Source organism: Paramacrobiotus metropolitanus, unplaced genomic scaffold, assembly GCF_019649055.1.
Source record: "Paramacrobiotus metropolitanus isolate TYO unplaced genomic scaffold, Prichtersi_v1.0 Parri_scaffold0000094, whole genome shotgun sequence".
NCBI classification, from domain to species: Eukaryota; Metazoa; Tardigrada; class Eutardigrada; order Parachela; family Macrobiotidae; genus Paramacrobiotus; species Paramacrobiotus metropolitanus.
Window position 1 is genome coordinate 113180 of NW_026570314.1, and position 20055 is coordinate 133234.

A 20055-nucleotide genomic window follows, 5' to 3' on the forward strand; every position below is an offset into this window, starting at 1 on the left:
TACCACGCATTTGATGTACTGTATTTATTAAAACGTTGTCTGAAAGCAAAACAAACATTCGTGTGAGTAAAGTTTCACCTGGAACTCGATTTTGTGAGTCTGGGTGAACGCTCGCGTTCCCTTCAAGTGTCAACAGTGGCACGGTCGTCGTTCAAAAAGTACGAGGACAGTTGGGGGCTGTGAACACCCCCTGCACGATTGGGCTGCGATGAACATCCGGTTAGCTGTAGCTCGCAGCGCTACTGACATCACAGTCTAAATGCAAACGTCTTAAATTTAGCCGGCTGTTCATCGCAACCTAATCGTGCAGGGGTGTTCACACTTCACAGCACCCAAATGTCCTCGTACAAATCGGAAAAAATACCTAAAGTCCCAATTAAGGCTAGGCTGGCTAGCAAGTACTGTTATTCAACTGCCATGCGAATTTGTAGCTATTTTGTCGTAAAACTTAACGTATACCGTAATTATCGAATTTGTGGCCCTGGGGTACAAATAGTTCGAAGGCTATGGCGGAGGGGGGCTTATTTCGGGGAGGGGGCGCAATTTCGGGGGGTGGCATTATTTTTCGAACGGTATATTTTGGGAGGGGGCATTATATTTCAAACAACTGCACATCCTGTTCTAGTGAAATTGACCGCAGTAATTATCGGTATACGCAACAGCGCAACCTTCCCGGCATCATTTTCGACCATATACCAAGGTCCCTATACACTTTTTTGCCTACAAATACCGCATTATGTTGATGTCCGTTTAACGTTTGTTCACAATTTTATAAAGCATTTGCGGTACACCTATCATTTTGCAGCGCTTGACATTTAATAACGGCCCCCTGGGGCGTAATTTCGAAGTGGCCTTATTTTTCAAACAGGGTCGGGGAGGGGGGCTTATTACAGGGGGGGCTCTTATTTCGGGGGGAGCCACAAATTCGATAATTACGGTATTTGGCAAATATAACGTTCCCTTCGGCTTCCCTGTCGTCGCATGCAGCGCGCACCAGTAGCAAAACGAGAAATCACGGACCGCAATGGGCAATTGTTTCCGGTCGGCCATAAACTTGGCGATTCCACTCTAGAGCGTTTGGAAATCCATCCGGCTGGTCCGTTGGGTTTGTTTTTTTGGTGGCCGGGTGGTGTTTGCAGAAGGCGGATTCCGTGCTCCGCGCGGAAGTCTGCAAACTCCTGCACTGTGAACTGCTCACCGTTGCCGGTCACCAGTTCAGTGAAGAAATCTGGATACAGAAAATGTTTCTGGAGCCTCCCAGTACACCTTCGGCAGTGACGTCCTCCATTTGCACCACTTCCGGCCATTTCGACATGGCGTCGAGGATGACCTGTAGCATAATCCCGTGGAATAGACCGACGAAGCCGACGTGGAGCTGCTTCCAGGGCGTATCCGGCCCTGCCCAGTACAGTTTCAACTGTGAAAGTGGGACTTTGGACGTCCCTGTTGCCCGTTCTGAGCAGGTGAGGCATTCCATGACCAAGTGCTCGATGTTCTTGCCAATCTAGGGCCACAAGCAAAATTCCCGCGTCTCTCCCTTCAACTTTCCGGCTGCCATGTGCGTGATTGATAGCCATTAGGTGTTGTAGTTGTGGTTGCTGTTCATAATGGCCCGCGCTCAAACTCGGACTTGGACTCGGACTTGGACTACTAAAACTTGGACTCGGACTTCAACTGGACTCTAAAACTTGGACTTCCCTTGGACTCTAAAACTCGGACTTCACTTGGACTCTAAAACTTAGACTCGGACTTCACTTGGGCTCTAAAGCTCGGACTTCACTTGGACTCTAAAACTTGGACTTCACTTGGACTCTAAAACTCGGACTTTATAACCTAGACTTGGAATTAGGTGTTTCTTATGTTTCTTATGTCTTCTTACGTTTTTTCATGCTTTCTTAGGCTTCTCAGATTTCTCAGGTTTCTCAGGTTTCTTAGGTGTTCTCAGGTTTCTTAGGTTCCTCAGACTTCTCAGTTTTCTTAGGTTTCTCAGAATACCAAAGAATACCTAGATAACCTAAGAAATGGTAGTAACCTCAGAAACCTAAGAACAACCAACAAACCTCAGAAACCTAAGAAAACCTAAGAAAACTAAGAAACCTAAGAAACCTCAGAAACCTCAGAAAACATGAAGGAACGTAAGAAGACATGAAAAACGCCTAAATCCAAGTCCTGTCCTAAAGTCCAAGTGAAGTCAGAGTTTTAGAGCCCAAGTGAAGTCCAAGTCCAAGTTTCAGTAGTCCAAGTCCGAGTCCAAGTCCAAGTTAGGAGTAGTCCAAGTCCAAGTTTTAGTAGTCCAAGTCCGAGTCCAAGTCCGAGCTTGAGCGCGGGCCGTTCATAATCAATATGCCTTCGATCTGGCAAGTAGCACTACTGTTGTCACTTGCTCAAATTGGTTCCTTCTGCATTTTGTGGCCTGTACTAGTTTTGTAGTCAATTTTGAAATTTTTAATTTTCTCGAATGCCATCGGCTTGCGGTTGTTACATAATTTATGGCAGAGCGAAATAAACGGAAAAGGTCACGGCGGTGTAAGACCGGCCGGTTTCGTAGTCTAATATGTGGTGTTTACGGAAATATGCATAAACGGCAACGAACGAGACGGCAATTGCGAGTCAAGAATTGTTATTCAAGGAAATTAGGCTGCACGGCTGTGACTGTCGCAGAAAAGCGCAAAAACATCGGTATAAAAGAGCAACCAGTGGAACGGTATATCAGATAACGGCATGTACGGGCATATCGCCCTTAACAATCAGAAAGCGCATTTCATGAGAATCGGCACATACTAAGTGATTCAGGCATTGGGCAAGGGAAAAGTAGCGAGCCGAGCATCAGGACAAAGTACATGTAACACTTCTCTCCATGAAAAAGGACTGTCCGCAGTCCATAACTAATATAAGAAAAGCAGAAAAGCCAGTCAACCAGCAGTACGATAAAGCAGCTGTTTTTGCATTTTAAAATTTTCGAAACACATTCATGAAATAGCAAATAATAATATGCAAGTAATAGTTATACTTTATACGGTTAGAAGAAATACAGGTAATATAGCGGAATAATCTGAATTTTATTTTTGGAACGCTTTTAGGGAAAACCGGATTGAACCGAATTTTCATTTTATAAATGTTTTGGATTTTAAATTCTCTGACTCATTTTATAATGAGTGCGGTTCAGTCGATGATATCTTTCGGTCGCTCTTGAACTTGAACTTTGATCAGCGGTTAACCGTACACCAAAACCACAACACCACACCGTATTCACGCAAATAAACAGACATTTCATTTCCTGAGGCAAAATCGACACAGTACAATTTATAAATATTAAGTCGCTGGTTTCAAACATTATTCATTCGCTTGTCTAAACACACGCCTCTTTTTTCCTTTTTTTTTAATGCAGCTTTAGTGCATTCAGTCTACGATGCTAAACTCGTGTCTGGCTGGTAAAAATTTTTTTTCGTCTGCTGCAGTCGAGTCGCGCGTGTGCGATCTCGTACGAAATTCTGTTCTGTTTTTTTTTTCAGCAATTTTCAATGCTGTTGCTGACGGGTTTTGGTCAGAGGCATTACAGCAAAAAAAATTTTTTTGCTGTTGCGGACAAGTTTTCTGCAGAGATTTCACAGCAGATGGTATTGCTGTTTCAGACAGGTTTTTGTACATCGATTCTAGACTGCGTTAGTTGAGGTAATTTCGAAGCATGTGAGCGATTCTTCATTCGCGTAGACACTGTGCAAACAAACTGCTGCACCAGCTTATCCGTTAACTATTATTTTTTTTAAAATTTCAATATCTAATTTTGCCCCAGAAAATTTCGATCTCAGTCTATTCACACAAACACCATACGATACCCATGATTATAATGCAGGTCGTTTAATCTGACCACGCAGTGTTCGTTGGGAAGCGGTAATGACTGATAAAAATCGGCGACCTAAAGCTTCAGGTAGCGAACCGAATATAACTGGGTTCGCTGGAGCGAACCTTAAAATTACTGGGTTCCCTGGGATAGAAACGGGTTTATCTCCAAGAACTTTTTTTTTGAAATTCAAACGAAAATTTGACAATTCTCGAAGGAAATTTCCTGACCAATATTTTTGATAAATTTTCCACAAAAAATAAAGCGATGCTTTTTACTGAAAAATTTAAGTAAAACCTGACCATGTTAAATTTGACGAAATACAAGCGAGAACCTGACTTGATTTGAATTGTCTTAGCAAAATATAAAAACAAAAATCGCATAAAATACAATATTTTCGAAATTTTGCAATAGAAATTTTTTAAGAAATTTTAATTAATTTGCTGGCTGACTTTACATGAGCGGGAAAATAAGGCTAATGCTAAGCGGTTATACGCTGCTCACGGTCGGTGGAGTTCCGTACCGAACCGGTGCCAACTTCCGGCGCTGTTCCATCAACGCATTCCCAAAGGTCACCGTCGGTTCCATCCGTGTTCCGACCGTGTGCTCCGGGGAGGGAGTCCTGGCGCCGATTGTTGATCCATCCGAGTCCTCAGCGGTCGTAAGCGCATTGGCGTAGACGGGATCCTGTCGGACGGTGTCCGAAGGACGGTAACGCGGCGTCATGGGAATATCCACCGTCCGTGTGGGTACGTCCCGGGACGGGTTCCGATTGGGGTTTCCGTAGCGGTCGCAGTGACCGCAATCGTTCCCTACCGTCGAGGCTGAAAATCATACTGCCGGCGCGAACGCGAGCGGCAACAATCTAGAAGACAGCTGAGAAACGCGATTACCGTTCGGTAATACCGAACGCAAAATACCACAGCAATGAAAACGGTTATCGAAGTAAGCGAAATATTTAAGAGACTATGCCATGTCATGGACTTCATTGTACTTTGAACATATTTTGGAGTAATTATGGTACTCAAATTTGAAATACCGGTCTCAACATCAGGCCGGATAACTCGGCTGTTAAGTCGAGAAACCGAAAAGGATCCATTGACAAGGAGTCACCGAGAGTGTCTTCCAAGTTATCCGTCAGAATTTGGCAGTATAATGCCAATGTGCAAGCGTTTTATGGAACGTAGGGTTTACAGGAGTCCAGGCACCGTCTTGGTAGCGGTAGAGAGTTCCGTGTATAATTACCACGGAGTGCCGATGGAGGCAAACTGAGTGCCTTTTGAGGTTTCGCCGTCGAGGGCGATCGTGTATCCGCGATCGTCGTTTTCGGCCGCGATGTACGGATCTGGTCCGCATGTAGAGTACTTGACTCCGATGGTAACATTGACTTCCGTGCACTGGTAGATAGTCGCCGAATCTCCAAGAACTACGGCAGCCTGACATTTGGGAAAACCTAGTTTGCCTCCGACGACCACAGGGAAAACTGGCTAAGTAGAATCAGACTTTCCATTTCCGTTCTGTCGGCCTGGCATTGCAACTTGTGCAGGTGATTGAGGATTTTCATTTCTTGAAACGCGAAGAAATCCTCAACGTACTGAAGGTGGGACGATAGTAAGGTGGTAATTTCTGCCGAAAGATTTGCATTCAACCGACTTTGGATGCCAACAGGGGGACGAGCCGGAGGGCGGATTCTCTCAGTGACGTTAGGACGATACCAAGCGTGGTAAAATTTTATGCGAAGTGTCGGATGGGAGCGGACATAATGAACAGATGCGCCTTCATCGCATGTTCGTTCCATTTTTTCTTCAACCGTAAAGCTGAGTTGATGTAAATGGTCCCGAATGTGGATCTCTCCTGATTTTAATTGGAACAACTGCCCCTCGCTGTCAAGAACCGTGTTAGCACGACACTTCGTATGGTTTTGTCGGTAGTCCACACGTAAGTTACGTGTGGATGGACACTGGACTCGGAGAGAATAGACGAAGAAATTTCGCCAGTGGCGGACAGTACTGGACAGTCGTCACACGTGGTTTCGAGGTCACGTTCTCTAAGAGACAGGTAATGACGTCGGCCCGGCGGTATTGGTTCCACCGGCGGTCAACCACAGGTATTGCGTCGTATACCCAAGTACGTCCACTTTTGGTCATGGCGTTTCCACTGCATGTCTTTGTTCTGACCATGTCACGGCACTGATCAGCGGTTACCGGGAGTGCGACCTCAAAATTCTGGCTGTTATAGCCGCCGAAGAAAAAACCTTCTTGTATCGTGGTTTTCATAACCATCCGACAAGCGGAGCCGGAGAAAACTCGAGTAATGTTCTTATAGTCGAGAAGATAGTACTTCACGTCATGAGTTTCTCTGATGGGGCCGTCTAACTGCTCGCACCGGATTCGCGCAGAAAGGTCAGCGATTCTCACGTATTTACTCCGTGAGCAGTCGCATAGCGTAGTGTTCAGTCCGGAAGTACCCGACAAGGTACAGAGTAAAAGAAAGACGGAAAGTGTCACAAAGCTGGGTAGACCAGCGCGCATGCGTTTTGCAGGAACTGGAGGCGGCGGTGCCTCGTTTTCTGGTCCTGAGTCATCGCTCGTAAGACCTTCCCGATTTCCTGGTTTAGCCGGAGCGTATGCGGGGTTGTGAACCGTAAGTCCCTTTCTCGATGGTTCTTCGTCCAAATTCACAGTTACGGTAGATTCCGCGTCGGAATCAGAATATGCTTCAGAGGAGGTGGACTGTCAGAGTCCTTCCTCGCAGTAGAAGCGTTTTCCGTCATCGGAAACAAATGTGCGCAATGAGGACATATGTCGCTGACAGCGCATTCTGCGTGATATTTGTGGCCGCGAATACACTCCATCATCGGCGGAGTGCATTCTACCAATACCACTTCCGTACCGCAAACGCACATTCGGTGGCGGTAGACGGCTATGAGACATTGGGTACAAAGGAAGACGGGACGACCTTTCTGGTACAGGACGCGGGCATCTGTTGGTTTATTACACCTTCCGTTATTTTTCCGCGTTTCACAAAGACGAATGTTAAAAACGTCTGTCGTTCTAGATGAAATAACCATTGCGTCTTCTCGATCCCTGTTAAGGAGTACGAAGTCCTGACCGATCGCCCGGAGGGCATTGTTCGTAAAGCATTTGCAGTCAAAACTGATATCCGTATCATGGTACGCGACATGACAGGTGTGCTCCCTGGACGAAGTCGGAAAAATGCCAACATTAGGAGAGCTATGGATTGGTAAAAACGGCATCAATGCTTTAAAAGCTATTGCCCTGGATTCATCATTGTGGGGGATCAATGTTAGAAACTGATATATCAGCGGATGGTAGTGAAAATTTCGGCGATAGGTTTCGTAAGTGTCGGCAACTTCACCAAGGTTTTGCCGTAAAAGCCATGCCCAGAGCCGTTTTGTCAGTGGCGCAGAATCAGGATGCGTTGTTTTGGCATAGCGGAGTACTACACAGACCTGATCAGTTGGGTCTGCGTAAGAATTTTCCTCAACGATAAAAAACGAATGCGCAAAATCGTGAGCTATTCTGTTATTGAAATCCCGTTGCGCGTGCTCATAAGAGATTTGACCGGGAGGATACCCAAGATGTCGGTGGTAAATTCTGGTCCTACTACAACGATCACAATGGTTGGGTTCTCGTGTACGGTGCCCTGCCTGACAACTTTTAACGGTCAAATCGTTAGGATGCTGAAAGTAGCCGTCGGTAAACAACTCGTGGTTGGTGGCTTTATAAAAGCATTCCAGACAGAAGAAATCTGGGACAAGCTTATTATATAAATAAAGACCGTAACGTTGAGCCCGATTGCTACACCTCACGATCGGTGCATTGAGCTTGGAGTAATTAATGGTCTGGGCATCGCAGCGGCCCGGATCAGTGTTACACTGAAAGGTCAACGAAGGTGTCGTCATATCAAGTTGTGTCGTTGCGCATCTGCATGCGAAAGGTGCAGGAAAACCGCGTGTTAATCCGTTATTTCCTACAGCTAGTTTAGCCAAGTACAGCGAGGGAAAGAACGGTTTGAGCGGTATATTTGTGTTAATTTTGGAAAGGGCACTTATGCAACTTGTAAATTCCGCGAGACGAAGATCGTCAAGAAAAGTACTGTTTACAGTTGTTATACGCTCGATTTCATTGGGATCCAGAAATGGTTTAAGATAACTTTTTAGCACCTCTAATCGGGCGAACGAAACCGTACGTGCACTGGGCACTTCCGAAATTACAGTTGTCAAAACTGTTTGACGATTGGCAAGAGGGTGAAGCTCATTAGCAACACTCACGTGACAGAAATGGTCAAGTACGTACCGGTTGCCCAAAGCCGATGGGTTCAGACCGGTGTACCTGTAAACTGGTGCCTGACGGCCGTTGGGATCAACGCCCTACAACAAAAGAGAGAGAAAGAATTAATTTTAGATAAATTAAAATACCAAAACTGTCATATGAAAATAAACTACTTGTTTCTTTTTATTTTTTAAATTTTATTATCTTTTTATTTAATTTTAACCGATGATACATGAAAGAATAAAATATGAATGCTTATTTTTCTCTCTTTTGTTTTAGGCGGTCCGAACGTCGAACCGTCTCCGTTCCGTTAGTTCCGGTTATCGGAACATCAGGCGGGAGTGTGGACTTTGGATCGTTTGTTTCTCGACCCTGTTCGAGATCAACGTTATCCAAGTCTCTTTTCCCCTTTTTAAGTGGTTCGGCCAGAACGGACTCAACGTACGGTGTGTCCAAGCGCTCGCTAGAGTGGCGCAAACGCTGTACATGGACAACCTGAGTCTTCGGCCGACCACGAAGAGATTCAATTTCGTAATTAACTTCGGACACTTGAGACGATCCTCCAAGGCCCGTGCCAACAATTAGAAATTTTGGAGATAGGTTATTTTCAGGAGAAACAATTTCTTTTGGCGGTCCTTTTAAAAGGACCAGATCGCCAGGTGCAAAGGCGTGTTCACGACGGGTAACATTAAAGCGCGGAGCCGTCTTATCTTGCGCGTGATTCGCCATGAGGCCGGCAACCTCGCGTAAGCTACTTAGGTACGTCTGAATTTGACTTTGGAAGCGTTTCATCAGGCTCTTCGAAACCAAGGTTTTCGCCAGGATTGATAATATTATCGATTGGATGAGTCGGGTTATACCCGTGCAACAATTCAAATGGAGAGACCTTAACCGTGTCGTTCACCATTGTATTCAAGGCAAAAGTTATCGGTATCACAAGGTCATCCCAGTTTCTATGTGTCGGAGACACGTAGTGCGCAATCGCTTTAACGAGAACACCATTTATCCTTTCGGTAAGGCCATCGGCCTTAGGGTTGTATGCCGTAGTCGTACGATGAGTAATGCGCGCTAGGCGCAACAAATGTTGCAAGAGACTTCCGGTGAAATGAGTCCCGAGATCCGTAAGGATCGACCTTGAAGCACCATGTCTGGAAATAACTTGCTCGTACAAAAAATGTGCCGCGTTGGCGGCAGTTACGCTTTCACGGGTCGCGCTTCGATCCACTTTGTCAAGTGATCGACGGCAACAATTATGTACCGGTTCCTTTACTGCTCGGTGGGAATGGACCAACGTAGTCCATACCCACACATTCGAAAAATTGACCGATTTTGATACGTTGCAGAAAACCATATGGTGGTTTTAGCGGTGGTTTCAGTACCTGACAGGAATGGCACGAAGAAATGTATTCCGCAACATCGTGGGCCATGTTCGGCCAGTAATATTTGAGATACAGAGCTTCGAAGCACCGGGTGATCCCAGGATGACCAAGATCATCGTGATACGCCCTTAAGAGAGTGACCTTTAGTGAACTAGGCACCACAATGAGATATACCGGATCGTTGCCGCGAAATACGATTTTATACAAAATTTTCTCCTTTACGACGTAGTGCTGAATTCGCGTTCGAAATTTCGCGGTGTCGGTGGCACCGTTCAGGATTCCCAAAATCTTTTACAGAATTCGTCAGTTCCTGTAGAGCAGGGATGTCGACCGTTGAATCTGGTACGACTAGGGCGCAAATCTGCGGTAACGGTGGTGGTAAAGGTGATCGTGAGAGAAAGTCGGCTACGTTATTGGCACTTCCTTTTCGGTACTGGATCCTTATGTTGTATGGGCGCAAAGCCAGGATCCAACGAGCGAGACGACCACTCGGGGTCGGCGTTTTAAACAAAGGAATTAAGGAGTTATGGTCCGTCACTACGGTGAACGGTTTCGGACCTCCGAGGTAAAATGGAATTTGTCAGTAACCGACCAGAAAATAGCGAGGAGCTCCTGCTCGGACGTATGATAGTTCTTCTCTGCATCGGTTAACGAACGACTTGCGTAGGCAACAACTTTGAAACCATCAGCTTCGCGCTGTGTCAGAACGGCGCCCAGTCCATCGAGACTGGCATCCGTTTCAGGACGTGCTCCTTTTCATTGTCAAAGTGGGTGAGGATTGGTTTTGTAATTAATGAGTTTTTATATCGTCAAAAGCGAGCTGCGACGCAGCAGACCAATGAAACGTTGTGTTTTTCTTGTTAACTCGAGAAGCGGGGCGGCAATGCGCGAAAAATTTTTGATGAATCGCCGATAATGGCTAGCAGCGCCCAAGAATCCCTTAACGTCCCGGATACATGCAGGTACCGGACGAGCTAGAGATAGCCTGAACGTTTTCCGGATCTGGGGCAATGCCTGGGAATTTACCATATGACCTAAGAACTTTAGTTCCTTCTTCCCAAAGAAGCATTTGCCTGGTTTGATTTTCAGTCCGGCTTCTCGAAGCCGTTGCAAAACGATTTGAAGGTTTACTAAAAGATTTTGCCACGAGTCCGCATAAATTTCAACATCATCAAGATACAGTATTAAAATCTTTCCTTTGAGATCGCCCAGGACGCGATCCATCATGCGACTGAAAGTCGCAGGAGCCGTACGCAATCCAAAGGGCATTACTTCAAATTGGAAAACGCCGTCCGGCGTTCGGAAACAAGTAAGACTCTTGGATGAGTCATCCATCCTGATTTGCCAGTAGCCACTAGCCAAATCAAGGCTAGTAAAGTAACACGAATTTTTAAGACTGTCCAAACAGTCGTCGATTCTGGGTAATGGGTAGGGATCAAAAATAGTGTCCTCATTCAAAAGCTTGTATGAAACACAAAATCTTAAAGACTCATCTCTTTTTCGTGCCAGTACCACATTGGCACATCGTTCTGAAATTTCGCATGGGCTGATCACGCCCTTTCGCAACATATCTTGGATCTGTCGAGTGATCTCGACTTTTTGCCATTCCGCGAAACGCCGAAGCGGTTCCACGACTGGATTCGCTTCCGGTTTCAGAAAAATTCTGTGTGTCAACACGTTACAGGTACCGAGGCCCTGATCGTCGGTCGGAAAGACCTCAGTAAAATCCATGAGCAAACGTACTAGTTCGTTCCGTTGTTCGACCGAAAGGTCACCATAATTTAATTTTTGAAAATTAATGTCTGAAACTTTTGCCGCAATTGTGGTAGGACCAAAAAGGTCATCAATGTCATCTGTGATTTCCGAATTATTCTTCATAAAACGCTTGAGGTTTTCCGGCAGTAACTCTTCCAACGCGACTGCACTATTCTGAATCTCTTGGTCCGGAACCTCGAGGGTTCGCGTTTCTGTAACAGCTCTAATGGCATCTCTGATCCCAAAATTCTCTGTAACGGGTTCCTGATGTTTAGGGATTGTTTTACCTTCGACCTCAAAGTTAGTTAGTTCCTGATTCCCTGCGACCTCAATGGCAGGTTCCTGGAGTCTCCGGACTCGAAACCTCCGGGACCTCTAACTTGAATTCTTTCTGAATGCCAGTGACCTCGGTGACCGGTTCTTGGGTCTCCGGGATCGAAATCCCAGGACCTCAACCTGACCTTTCAAACTTCTTTTGTTCTCGTTGCGCTTCAGCAACCCAAAATTGAAAAACTTTTCACGATCGGCTAATGCCCTTATCATACTATCTTGTCTCCTTTCCTTCCCATCTTGGGAGGAACCTGCGTCCAACAACTGTAACCCCTCGGGGCCTGCGGGTTCTGTACCATCAAGTGTCCTCGCCGTTTCCGGAAACTGTTCCGCCAGCAGAACAGCTTGGGAAACTAAGTTCGTAGATGCGGCCAAACCTGGGCTCGCCTTCTTTCTGAGCTCGCCCGGAAATACGGGTTTCTCAGACGGATTCTCCGTTAGTATTTCTACGGCAACTCGTTTGCCTGTCTTCGGACCATCTCGTGGGTCGGATGGACCGTGTAGAAGGTAAATGGGATTATTAAAAAACCGGCTTCCCATTCCCTTCATCCTGACCATTATCCGGGTTTGCAAGGCCCGGAAAACAGTAATAGAGCAAGGGCAAGACTACAGAATCATTACGCAGTGTTTTAGAATGAAAATCAATTTGAATCCGTGTTTGATTAAGGTAATCAATTCCGATTAATACCTCAAAGGGTGCTTGGGTTACAACAAATAATTCACATGGTTGTACTTGGCCCAAAACTTCAAGATAGACATCAATCTTTTTATTTAATTTACGTTGTGATGTTATTGTGGAGACGTATGGGCCATCAGTATCAATTATTTCCAAACCATTAAGTTTCGCAAAACCTTCCGTAATTAATGAAATCCCTGAGCCGGTATCGAGTATCGCCCGGCATGATATATTATTCACACGAGCCCGACAGATAATTGGACCTACTTCACTATTTTTATATGGGTTTATGATGAAATGGTCTGTGCGTGCGTCGGTACCACGCACAGACCCATTCAGTTTAAAGAAGCAGGATCGTCCATCGGGAGCTGTTCCCATGGATCCGCCTGAAGGTTACTGTGATAGAAAACTCGTGTCGGATTTGCAGCTGTACCGGCTGCCGGAAAAACTGGCGGGAGCTGTGGTCGAGCGGGTTGCTGACCACCTGTAATCATAGGGACAGGTTGGGCTGGACCCATAGCGGGATATGCATTAGGTGGGGTGGCGGTCCGTAAGTACCGCGAGCTACTGCGTTGGCATAGGTGCCTCGACCTCGACCACGACCGGTCGATCCTCGGTAATTCCGACTTTGTGGGTTTTGCCAGCAAACGCCCTTGAGATGGCCTGCTTTCCCACAGTAATGACATTTACGAGACTCACGCTGCCGGGTATCGGGGCGTTGACCACCGGCTTCCAATTGGCTAAGCCTAGCGCGAATAGCTTCCATCTCAGCTGGATCAGGCACCGCAACATCGACTCGTACGGCTTTTGCCTGCGTATCGGTTGGGGGCGGAAAGTTTCCGTAGGACTGTGTCGTCCGTTTAACCGTTTCGGTTTCAACCCGAGGCGGTCGGCGTGAAGGTCCCGCACCAGCTTCAGGAAAGGCTAAACGTTGCCTATATTTATAGGCGCGCGATATGTTCTTCAGTCGCTCGAGAAAATCTGTGGTATCTTCGATCTCGTCATAAACGGAAACGATTTCTGCTTTTAAGCCATCAGGCAAACCTTGGAAAAGGTGTAATATCAAATCATCAGGGGAAGCGTTAGGATTACGCGTCGTCACAATACGCGTAATTCGCGTGACGTACGCGAAAGGGTCATCAGTTGAAAGCATTTTCAAACTGGTGCCTTCGAGGTCAAAGTCGATGGGATTTTTCCCAAAGGTCTCTTTAAGAGCCTTCTTCAAATCATCCCAGCTATTGTCATCGGGACGATTGACAAACCAATGGAGGGCGTCGCCCTGAGACAAGCTCGAAGACAGCTAAGTAACTGTCCTGACTTCCACCCGTAAAAGGAGTTCCCTGTGACTCATATTCAAGAATAAAATTATCGACATCCTCAAGAAAAGTCCCCGTGAATTTCGGCAGGTCCCGAATATTAGGGGCCCGAAGCTGAAAACCTTTTTCTGCTGGCTGATTATCGTCATCAGCGTCGCCTGGCGCCATGGCCTTTGCTGACTTTTTATTTGCTCTACGAGATTTCCGGTTTTGTTTACGTAGTATCGAAAGGCGACCTTTCAGTTCGGTCCAGCTTAAATTTTGATTCACAGCGGACCGGAGAAGGTACCCTGTGGGCGAAGGCGATAGGGATTCAATTCTTTGGTCAAAAGGTATTGCCGAATGAACACTCAGATCCGGTGATTCATAGAAAGCTGTGTTGTGTAGATCTGCTTGATCAACCGTGTGGGGGTCGGAGTCCGAAGACGACTCTACGACGTTCCCAGGAAGGGTTGGCTCTGGCTTCTTGTTTCGATGCTTGAGCCAAAATTTATCAACCGTGGAATGGGAGCTATACTCCGAATCCAGGTTAAATCAATCTTATTAACACACAATTTCAAACGACGGGTAGGGCCATGACACAAAAAGTAGTAGAAAACAGGAAATGGGTTTGGTACCACGATTGTTCAAGAAGAAATTATCGGACCGATCGCTGAATACAGAATTGGTAAAACAGGCGCAGCTGACTTATCAGTTTTGTCATCCGGCTGCGCACAACAACAGCCAACAATCTTGGTAAGAATCTTTACCAGAAAAACATAACGGGATGATTCATCCCGAGGTAACGATTCTCTTATTTTAATATAGAACGGGTCACGTTTTGGAAAAATAAAGTTCATCTGATAACATACATGTTGAATACTATGTGCAGCATAATATTTATGCTGTTTAAATGGATACGTACAAAAAATAAAACGTAGCTCTATAGAGCATAACCGGAAAATATGAATATTATTTGCAAGAAGAAGACAAAAATAATAAAATGAAATCCAGAAAACTGTAAATAAATTTCCGAATGATGAAACCACATCAAAAGAAAAGAGAATCTTACAATCGATGCGGATTTTGTCGATGCGCATTAACCAACAACGTGTTACAGCAGGGACACACGGTTTCTGTTATATACTGGAAAACATAAAGGTCACTCAGGTTTTGTCGAGGCGCAACTAAATGTGCTCTCCTGGACTCAAGGACAATACAATGGACAAACAAAACTTTTGCATCATTGCTGAAAATGGTAGTACAAAAATCTGCGAATTCATCAACATCATCACTTTCTTTTGTCTGCCAAACGCTGTGAATTATTCGGCCCGTATGATCACGTGAAACAGTTTTATATGTGAATTGCATTTCACAACAGATTATTGAAAAGAAAGAGATAAAGGAATATGTCGATTTATTCCAATGCAACAATGAAATTCATACATAAGAATGTTTACAACAAGGGCACGTGGCCTCAGCAATATATTTTTGTATATACGGATCCGTACTTTTCTCACGTACATTAATACCGCTTCCGATGGGGTTGAATGTCACGTAATCAATTAATAATGCCTCAGGATTATTTTCAAAAAAGGTATCACAAAAGGAATCGAAAGCTTCTTCGGCAGCGTGATTTGCATCCCGAATAAAAACGCCAGTAGATTACGCCATCAGATGTACGGCGACAAAGAACTTTATAGTCGAATAACATTTCTTAAAATGTCTGAAAGAAAGTAAAGAAATGCCCGACAATGATTTTCATGAAAAGAAAATGTACGCAATAAAGACGATTAGAAAATGCAAATATTGAAATATTAAAATACGGAGATTAGTGATTTATTCTATTCAGGAATTTGCAGCACATTGCGCATACCACCAAGCGATACCAAACGATCAACAATATCCTGAACAAGAGAATCCGTAATAGGCATTTTAAATAAAATCCTGTATCTTCAGTATCCAGGTTTTTCCACTCGACATACAATACAGTCGAATTTTGAATAAACAGATTATTGCAAAATGCCGCTAGTTCATTATTATTTTGGAACGAATAAGTCTGCGACAATTGATGTATATACACCTGATTATTAATTCGCTGCACAAGAGATAATTCATATACCATATTTAAATTTTATCACGAACGATGCATAATTAATAAGCGGGATAAATTATAACAAACATTTTGACAATAGTCAAAAGTACACAACAGTATTACAGCATATACATTACGGCAGAATATCTGACATCACTTGATGCATTGACTCTAACGTTCCAATCGGAACGTATAAGAGTATGGTATATTCAAATATACCACTGGCAAATTAGCGTTGGTGAAAAATTAATTTATTTTAAAAATTAATAACTGGTGCAACTTACAATACGGTGTTGCGCTTGGTCCATCGTAGAACTGTGAACGCGGGAAAACGGCTTCCGTAGACGAAACGTAAGGCGGCCGGGTGGTCAGTTAACGGAATAACGATGCCGTAAATATCGATCGCACGCGACTGTAGTAACCGACAGGTGGCTTCTCAGTCGTCGGACCAATTTGTTACATAATTTATGGCAGAGCGAAATAAACGGAAAAGGTCACGGCGGTGTAAGACCGGCCGGTTTCGTAGTCTAATATGTGGTGTTTACGGAAATATGCATAAACGGCAACGAACGAGACGGCAATTGCGAGTCAAGAATTGTTATTCAAGGAAATTAGGCTGCACGGCTGTGACTGTCGCAGAAAAGCGCAAAAACATCGGTATAAAAGAGCAACCAGTGGAACGGTATATCAGATAACGGCATGTACGGGCATATCGCCCTTAACAATCAGAAAGCGCATTTCATGAGAATCGGCACATACTAAGTGATTCAGGCATTGGGCAAGGGAAAAGTAGCGAGCCGAGCATCAGGACAAAGTACATGTAACACGGTTAATAGGTGCAACAGCCAATGAACTTCATTGGCAGAAGCGGAAACCAAAAGAAGACCGCGGTAAACAAGTGGTGTACCAAAACCGGTAGAAAAAAACTGGGTCATCTGCCAAACTTAAGTCAAAGCCGACAGAATCCTAAGAACTCTTAAAAATTACCCAGTCCACAAAAATGATCGTGTCCCACCGCGAACTGGTCGTCGTTTAATTGGGCGCTGGTTAAGGTCAGGTGCATGCCTTCACTGATCTTCGCGATCCCGATGCGATTTGCTGAATCCGAGGACGGCGCAATCGAATTCTGAGACATGACAACGGATTCGTGAAGGCGATGTCACAATCGAATTTTAGGGAAGTCAGACCCAAAAGTCGAACGCAGACAGTGTAACCAAGCAAGAAACCATATGAATCAGTTTACTATTATTTTCACCAGCCACAATATGAAAAATCCGGAGGAAATAGCTCGCACCGCTACACAGGTCATAAAAGTGGAAGCTAGCAGCTATCTGGATGCTGGACAAAACACGACGCACTGGACGAAGCAAACAGCGGACGCGAAGCGGGCGCCACATGCCGAGTGGAACTTAACCGATGCGCTGTTATAGCCGGTGGCCCGGTGTTATACGCATACTCGCGTCAACAGGGCGCCGGTCATTCGGTTTCGCAATTTCTAAACCTGCAGTTTCAAACTGCTTTAGGTGTAGGATTAAATTTCTGCTGACTGTACACCACTTCAGTATTCCGTTGACTTTCATGTTGTATCGCTTCATACTGTTGATATTAAGGCATTGTCGTTTCCTTCGGATTTTCTAAATCCAATGGTTCCTTAGCGGTTTATGCGACTTCCAGCTGCATGTTCGATTGCTTGCGTTCTGCCAGGTCCGAATTTCTGAATTTTGACTGTGAATTCACTTTGGCAAATTCTCTTTGGACATGTCTGAGAATTCTGTTACGCCGTCTCGCGGTTCAGGGGGTCGCGCGGGGATCTCAAAGATCAGTGACGGTTTGCAGCGCATGTTAGCTAGCGGCGAAAGAAGCGATATCCAGTTCACGGTGGGACGGCTGTATGGTGCCGAGAAGATTTTTCCCGCTCACGGGTGAATCGCCGCTGTTATTTCCTTAAGGGCGCCTCGTTTTTATCCATGATTTCCAAGACTCCCAGAGCAGGTTTCTTATCAATGATACTGATGTCTTGCAGACTCATCATGGGTGTTCGTAGTTCTGTGCTTCATGCTGCGTTGGATAAAATGTTCTCTGGAACTGTCGGAGGAAGCTACACAGCTCATATCGACTTGCCTGATGTTCATCCCGAGGCCTTCGCGAACATGCTCAGGTCGGTTTTTTTGGCACAATGTTTGTTTATCGCTCTTTCCAGATCAACGCTAATGACAACGCTGCAAAATTTGCAGCTACATCTACACTGATGATGTGAAGAATCTCTCCTTGGATAACGCTTTCCACACTCTACGCTGCGCAGACAAGTATGGCTTGCCGTTACTGGGAGCCATCTGCACCAACTTCATTCTGAATCAGATCAGAACCGACAGTTGTCTCGATATGTTGGATACGGTAGGTTTGCTAAGCTTCGTTTTTCCATTCTCCTACAGGAGATATTGGCAGCTTTGTTTTGCAGGCAGTTCGATACGCCAATGCTGCACCCTGCGTCCTGGAGAAGTGTCTGAGTCTGATTGACAAATCAACAAAAACTGTCTGGGAATCAGATCAGTTCTGTGAGATTGGAGAAGAGGCGCTCCGCATCATTCTCCAACGGGATACGCTGACCGCCAGCGAAGACACAATTTATTCCGCAGTTGATAAGTAAATGAAGGCCGCTTTTAGCAAGAAATGCCAACATACCGATAGTTCCATGTTTTATTCGCTGATTTTTGGCAGGTGGGCTGCACAAATGTGCATACGGAGGAACATGGACGCTTCCTCCGCCAATCGGCGCAAAATATTGGGCCAGACTTTCTTTCTCCTCCGTTTTCCGCTCTTGACTGATGCTCATCTGATGGATGGACCGGTGAAGGTACGATTGCATTGCCATCGATCTATGTAGTATAATCTGATTCATAGCAAGTGGTAGATTCACCGATAAGTGGCTTTGTCTTCCGTCCGTGTTCTGAACGTAGATGGCCGAAAAGTGGACAGCCGGAGAAAAGTCGGACGCGTTTGATGAAATCTTTGGTTTTGTTTAGAATGGTCTGCTGCTGCAGTCGGAAGGATGGGACATCTACCGCTTTAAGCACGCTACCGTCAAACCGGAGCTGCCGTTCCCTACGGAACCCCGACAAAGTACCCGCGTAACAACGCTTTAAACTTTTGACGCAGTCCGTACACAACAGCGATATTGCGCTTCTAGAGGTACGCGTCGAGGGTATCGTTAACTACCCCGTTCCGGACGTCAGAACGCTATCGGCAACGTACGTCTCCAGTCGCTCCACGAAAATCGGAAAGCTGCTTTGGTGAGCCGGCTATCGCACGGGAAAGCTGCAAAGCCGTTGAACGGAAACAACATTCATATGTGTCATATTGCAGGGGAATCGAGGTGAACAACGCGCTGGGCTTCTTCCTTAAGTGTTATGGCTCCGACCCGAAATCCGAACTTTGGAGGTGCAGCGTAACTGCAGAACTTTGCCTGTTACCGTGGAACGCGGAAACTGCACCCATTAAGAGAAGTATAAATTTGCCGTCGAGTTAGGGTAATTCCATTCACTCTATACATACTTTGCCTTAATTATGTTGAACTTGTGTAGTGATATCCCATTTGTTTCGCAAGGAAAAGAATAACTTGGGATATAAAGAATATATATCCATGGAGGTAATGTATTCGATGCGGTTAAAAAAACCGTTAGCGATTCGTTGACGGTCTTGATGTCGGTTTGTGTTTCAGAATTTACTGGATCCGTCAAACGGGTACGTCGATCCTAGTGACTTCTCCTTGAAACTGCAAGTCCACCTGACCGCTTACCTTCCGGCTGAACTGGCGTAAATGCAATGTGCAGTTAAATGGTTGACCGAAAGGACAACAGTACGGTACTTTGGTGTGTGAATGTTCGGCTTGGTGAGCGAATTTAGGATTGGTGTTCGCTAGTATGCAATGGGTTTTTTACAGATTCCGTTTTTGTAGATTGATCACGTTCGTAATATTATTGTTTCAGGAGTCATTGTATTTACGGTTCAGAGAATGTGTAAATGTACTTTATTGATACCTTATGAAGGGGGATTTATACTGAAGTATTTATTCTAATGGTCCTCCTTATGAATGAACTAGATTTTGTTCAAGTGTGACGGGAGATGTTAATTTTGTAATGGCTGATCGTTAGCAGTATCAATTCAAACGTTTTTAGAGGAGCATTGTTATACTCTGTAAACTTCAAATACAGCTCTCCTTCGGTTGAACAGCGCCTGTTCCCATGCGCCATGGTTTTCTACTTTGAGATGCTCACGTTTGATTGCGCATTGCCGGAAAAGGAGTTCGCACAGACTTAAGTCAGCTGGTACACGTTATCTAATTTTAGACAGTGTAAGATATGTTGCGACCTTGCATGGAAGAAGCGAAAC

General features: G+C 45.2%; 2 protein-coding genes across 2 annotated transcripts; one reads left to right on the plus strand and one right to left on the minus strand.

Annotated features, from left to right (window-relative positions):
* Positions 1-6524: 6524 nt before the first annotated feature.
* On the minus strand, positions 6525-16479 carry LOC129596705 (uncharacterized). The gene is made up of 2 exons (XM_055494052.1): positions 15951-16479; positions 6525-8234 (listed from the first exon to the last, which is right to left on the minus strand). Exons 1-2 carry the CDS (start codon positions 15972-15974, stop codon positions 6525-6527), a joined length of 1734 nt encoding a protein of 577 aa, XP_055350027.1. The 5' UTR covers positions 15975-16479.
* Positions 16480-17424: 945 nt separating this feature from the next.
* Positions 17425-18809, plus strand: LOC129596706 (BTB/POZ domain-containing protein 2-like). Its single transcript, XM_055494053.1, has 6 exons — positions 17425-17588; positions 17690-17824; positions 17901-18060; positions 18125-18309; positions 18385-18520; positions 18690-18809. The coding sequence occupies exons 1-6, from the start codon at positions 17425-17427 to the stop codon at positions 18807-18809; spliced, it is 900 nt and encodes a 299-aa protein (XP_055350028.1).
* The last annotated feature ends 1246 nt before the right edge of the window (positions 18810-20055 follow it).